General features: G+C 36.8%; 1 protein-coding gene and 1 long non-coding RNA gene across 2 annotated transcripts in view; both read right to left on the reverse strand.

Annotated features, from left to right (window-relative positions):
• LOC109835928 lies at positions 600-2,806 on the reverse strand. The gene is made up of 4 exons (XR_002245738.1): positions 1,699-2,806; positions 1,537-1,608; positions 1,352-1,439; positions 600-1,236 (listed from the first exon to the last, which is right to left on the reverse strand). It is a non-coding gene; the product is annotated as an uncharacterized LOC109835928 (long non-coding RNA).
• The window catches only part of LOC109838632 (inactive leucine-rich repeat receptor-like protein kinase CORYNE), a 3,901-nt gene continuing 3,435 nt past the window's right edge, over positions 5,494-5,959 (reverse strand). The window contains exon 2 of the mRNA XM_020407058.1: positions 5,494-5,954. Coding sequence (XP_020262647.1) covers positions 5,793-5,954 — 162 coding nt within the window. The 3' untranslated portion in view covers positions 5,494-5,792. The remainder of the gene's footprint in view (positions 5,955-5,959) is intronic.

The following is a 5,959-nucleotide window of genomic DNA, read 5'->3' on the forward strand; positions in this document are numbered from 1 at the left end:
ATTTAAGAAAATGTGAGGTATATTCGAGAAAGAAAAAGGGGAAATGAAGAAATTTTTTGTCGTTATTGTTTTAGTTATGGTATTTTATGTTGTGATTGTGAACAAACTTAGTTGAAGTTGGATGATGTTGTAATATGGTGATTTATCTAATTATGTAGTTTATGTGTAATTGAACTATTTATGAAGATATGAATTATGTTAATGTTTATCATAATTTTGCAATATTTTTTATTATAAAAATTTTGCTTGATTTTGCAGTAATTAGGCTTGAATTTTGTTATAGTTTTGATTGCATCAAGCTTGAGTTATGCTTGAATTATTATCATAATTTTTCATGATTTGGCAATAATTTCGCCATAATTTTCTTAAAATTTTCCATATTTTGCTATAGTATTGCCATATGATGCTTTGTAAGAACTACAACAAAAATCAATATTCATATATGCATGCAACACATGTAGTCCATGTCGATATTGCTTAAACAAAAATATTTATAACCAGAACATATGTTCATTGTCGATATTGCTTAAACAAAAACATTAATACTCAAAACCATATCACAACAATTGCTCCATATGTACACAGCACATATATCCCTATAACAGCAATATAACCATCCAAATTCACCAAATATAATACAGCCAAACCATAGTGCATCCATGCACAATGTTTAAACACATGAGAATCCATAGACAAATATCTGAGTTTACAAAAGAAATTTAACCGGAGGCAACAACACCTCATGTGACTGAAACATTTCCAAAGTGAAGTAAAACCATACAAAATACAAAATGTGTTGCTGTCATAGCTCCATGCATTTGACTGTAGTGCTCCACTATTCTTTCCTTCACCATTCTTATCTTCATTCTGAGCTGATATAGCTCCAAGTTGATCATCAAGAATTTGTATTACGAGTTTTGTCAAATTTGGGAAAATATTTGGTGTGGGGGCTTAACAATGGAGTGGGGCCTTTTCTAGTAGGCAACTTTTGCCTTCTGATTGACTAAGAGATTGCTGGAAAAAAAATCTCCCTTGAGCTAAATTTGGTTGGCTTGCTTGTGTAGTGGCATTATTAGGAGATGTAGCCTATGAGGAATGACTTGAGTGAAAAGGTCTACTACCTTACATTCTTTGTGTTTTCTTCCCTAACAAACCACCATTGCCTTTATACCCCCCTTCAGCAGTAGTAATCGGACCCATACTGATTTTCCTGCCTTGAGAAATAGATGAGGTAGCCTACAATTTCAAATAGAATGTTATTGCATACACATAGGGCTGTGAATTGCATTTATGAAAAAAATTGAAAAAGATTCCATGTTTTGAGGTATCCATATTGGTAGATGGAATGAACCTTGCATTGATCTTTCTCGGTGCAAACTTTTTTCTCCTCACAGATGATTCTTGTGCATGCAATGCTTGTTCCAGTGGGGTTTGTTTACCTTCAAGAACCGAAAAAAAAAAAGAAAACTATTAATATAATAGTTGACTTGAGTGCTAATTATCCTATTAACTCATAAGTAGCCAAATAAATATCACCATGGGAACAATTAATTTGACCAATCTTATTAGCATCTTGTGCACCACCTTCAACCCTCTCATGACTTGATCCTATATAGTAGATATATGGTTAATTGCATTAGTGTTCATTGACAGCAAAAAAGTGTAAATTAACTACACATAAAGTGTTAATATACTGACCTTTTGAGCATTTTGTGTAAATGACCTTTCACGTTGTTGACAACTTTCAATTGAAGTGGTCCCTTTCCTTATTCACAATGATTTCGATCGCCTTCTTTCTTGATCTGTAAGCCTTGTAAGGTTTCTAATATCCAAAATGTACCATTTAGCAAGCCAGTTAGAAGTAGCTTGCTTATTCACAAAAACTCTTGGGAGAAGTGTGTTATATCCGTTAAAGACTTGATTTACCACTTAGTGTGGTCTGAATTCTTCCATGAACCTCAACATCTCCAAGGGCAACCTTCTTTCTTGCAGAAAATAGAGAACCTAGTCCCTTCATTTCTACACAACATCAAATCCTTCTGCAATTGCATGGTATTTCAATAGGTTTCTAAACTCCCTTGTATTTGCGAAGCGCATGCCAATTTCAAGCTTGGGTTCAGTTAGGTCTTTATGTTCTTCAAATTCACGCCATTAAGTTCTTGAATTGCTATTATCATCCTCATCCGAACAGTGCAAACTGTGCAAATCATCACTACATTCCGTATCAGAGTCAGGAACTCTTGCAGGGACTAAATCTTTTTCCCCTACAAATTTAATATATATCTTAAAAACCCTCACTGTCATCAGTAGTATAATCTAAAAAATTATCATTGTCTTCAATATCTCCAGCAATCTTCTCTTTTCCCTCGTTTAATTTCCCCTCTCTAAACACATTCTCAACATTGTTCACATTATGGACGTTCTCACTGTAGCTTTTTGTTGTTTGGTCTTGAGTGATGCACCCATCTACTTCATCATCTAACTCAATACTCCCAAGTATTTCATGCCTATGCTCCACATATATATCCATATGATTCACTTTATTTTGCACTAACAACTCATTGCGAGGAGTTATACCTGGAAATACAAGTCGTAGTCCTCTGTCAACCGTGCAAAATGCTCCCAAGTATTTGAAGCTTGCTACTGTACGTGGATCCTCATGACGAGTCGCTCCGGCATCGGATCTTCTCCTTTGACGTCAATGAATTTGAGAAAGCACAGGCTCTTAATCAGCGCGATCTCGAGTTCACGTTTAGAGAATTTGAGGGGAATTTTGGAGAGGATAGGGTAACAGTAGATAATGAGAATTTTCACCATGTGGATAGGTTAATTCCTAAGGAGGGGCACTACTGTCCTTTCATGTATTTCTTTTTAACACCGTTAGCTAAACTTGAACAGTTACTAACTCAGGGTATTTTTTGCTATGTTTTGTAACTTAGGGTATATAAGTGATACAACAACGAAACAATAGGGTATATAAGTGCCATTTAGCCCTAAAAATTTAACTTTTTTCCCCCTCTCCGTATGCCAGTTGTTTTGCCCTGGGCTTTACCTATCGTGAGCAAATGAGGTCTTTCATTTGTATCAGCTTTATGTACTCAGCTTCATAATATTTGGAGATGTGGATCTTTAGAAAAGGATTGTTGTTGGTTCTGTTTCCATTAGAGCTTAACCAGTTTGGGTTCAGGTTTGGATCAAAACTTGCGCAGGTTCGGACTCATTGATAATATGTGAACTGTTCCTTCAACTATACTAACTGAGAACCTCCTGCTTCTTTCCCACTATTAGCAATTATTATTTAAATCGATGTTTACATATTCCTATAAATTGTATGAAATAAGAATCAGTTCAATTGTTTTGTACTTTTTTTTTTGTGGAAGGAGGAATTGGTTCATAGATTTGGCAAATCCTACCTTATATTATTCTTGGGCATCTTTTAAGTCAACTCTAGCTACAACCAATCAACCAATAAAAACTTGTATTATAAGTCCAAGAGATGCCCTATCGAGTTGGATGGTCTCATGGAGATATGGTTATCCAGAAGAATCAAAAGCAATTAGATAAAGCTCATCAGCATGATGGCTATTGCCCCCTTTCTCTTAATTGAGCTGCTTTTTTTACCCTTTTTATCTCTTTTCCTTCTGTGTCTGCTCTGTGTGTTTGTATGGACTCTGATATATCTGAGGGACAGAAGCCCATGACTTTCTAGCATCCCCCACATGCTGTTCCCTCATGCTTCCTGGATCCTATAGGCTTTTTCAGTGGGGGGTGGGGGGGGAGGTTAATTGCACATGGGCCCCTTGTACTTATGGTTGCTTTGCGCTTCTTGGCTTCTATCCTTGTAAGTTTTCATATGTTGTAGAAGACCACCACCGGGGGGGGGGGGGGGGGGGGGGGAGGGGTTACTTTTTATATGAAATTTTGGTAGATATTGGCGCCCGTTTATATTAGTGAGTCACTACCTAAGCGTAAAAGAAAGTAAAAGGTTTAATCAGCTTGTCTATCTACAGCAATAAAACTACACGAGTAGTATGTTTAAGTTAGACAATGTTACAAGTGGTCTATGTACAATTAATCCCAAAAAAAATGATATAAAGGGCTCTCCATTGAAAATCGTCTAGGGAGTAAGGCGATGTTGACACGTGTCATGCTGCGAGGTTCAAATTATCACTAACATACAATTTAGTGCGATCAGAATGCTGTATCAGCGGAATTATATTGCCAATGCACGCAGTCAGACTACAGTATCGGTGTCAATGCAGTCAAACTATTGTATCAGTGCGACCACCAGCTGTAAAATCCGTGCCGGACACTTGTCCTGATTTGCGTACATCCCTAATCTATAGGCTCCGCAGGGGATAGTGTGAAAAGATGAGAGGACTATCTACTCATAACAGATCTGCTCACGAGAAAAGGCCCTGCATTTCTGCTTGCTACTCTTATGGCATCACTAGGTAAAAGATACGGAGCGATAAAAAAACCCGCAGGGACCACTACTTGAATTCCCTCTCTACCTCGTCTCATCTGCATTGCTAAGAACAAAAAGAAATAGAAACGAAAAATATCCAAAGTATGTTGTTTGTGTTTAATCCACACAAGCTCAGTGTAATTGATACAAATATTTTTTTTAATCCATAGTTACTCTCCTGTTATTGCCAGGGTTCAAGAATCAGAAGCGCGCTCTTTGCAGGTTACCGAGCCTGGTTACTAACGCTAATGCGATTTTTATCTTCAATACTTGTCTCGGTGAAATGAAACTACTAAATATTTTTGGATTATCTCTAGTTATTCATGCGGACTACATGGATGATGCATCAAGAAGTAAAACCTTTGGGCTACCCCCAATGCTTCTCAAATTCTTTTTTATATTGCACTAATCCGAGGTTAGACAATACTTGACACATCATAAATATTTAAAAAACAAGAACATTTCGCAACCATCACATCCATAAATATTTAGTAATGATAAATATTTATAAAGCCATGTCGGGATTTGGAAGGGTCACACTCGTTCAAGTTATTCTTAGGGGATAATACCTTAACTTTGGGAATTTCTAATGACATGATAATGTCAATCTTTATTCTGTGCAACCCGCGGAGTTGATTCTCTTTTTTATTGCAACTTTCTGAGGTATTTAAGTGAGAAAAAGGAAAGAAAAAAAAAATCAACCACCATCATTGTTCGCCAAACATTCCTCATGATAAAATTATCATTTTATGCTTTATTTTACAGTAGCTAGATATTCAATATCACCAAAAGTTGCCCCTTCTCCTTCCCGATCACACACATATTCTCCTGTACTGCTCAGCAGATAACTGCCCCTTGTATAATATCTCCACCCCAACTTTCACTCACATCAGAAGAACAGTTTCTTTCTTAAGGGGGGCGTGGGATTTCAAAAAAATAAAAATGAACAACAAAAAAATAAATGTAATGATTTATGTCTACTGTACAGCTGGTGCGTCGTCAATTAAAGAAAAAAAAGGCAAAAGTGGCAATATATAACCCCTTTTTTTTACTGATTCAAAGGTAAACAGTTTTAGTATTTAATGCACTGACTACCTAGTGGATAGTGGATAGAAATCTAAATAGCTCCTCTCTGAAGATCAGCGGGATTGAAATTGAGACACCTTAACCTCTAACCAGAGGCAAGCAATAATTTTGGCGATACCGCTCAATAAAGACATTGCAAATATTCACATTAGCTTAGGAAAACCGAAACCTAAACCCCCATAAACCCTAAACATCAAAGCTACACAAAATTTGATTTATAAATTGGAAGGAATGGGCATCAGAAGCTATGGAGTTGTGTGAGCATGGCAGCAAGTTCATCGCTTGATGGACGATCAGCGGGGAGATCCGACAAGCAAACTAGGGCAATTCTTATTGCCATTAGCATTTCCTCTTCCTCTATTTCCTCGCCTAGAATAGCTTTGTCCAAGGCTTCACGAGCCTCTC

The sequence above is a fragment of the Asparagus officinalis genome, chromosome 4 (assembly GCF_001876935.1).
Source record: "Asparagus officinalis chromosome 4, Aspof.V1, whole genome shotgun sequence".
NCBI lineage: Eukaryota > Viridiplantae > Streptophyta > Magnoliopsida > Asparagales > Asparagaceae > Asparagus > Asparagus officinalis.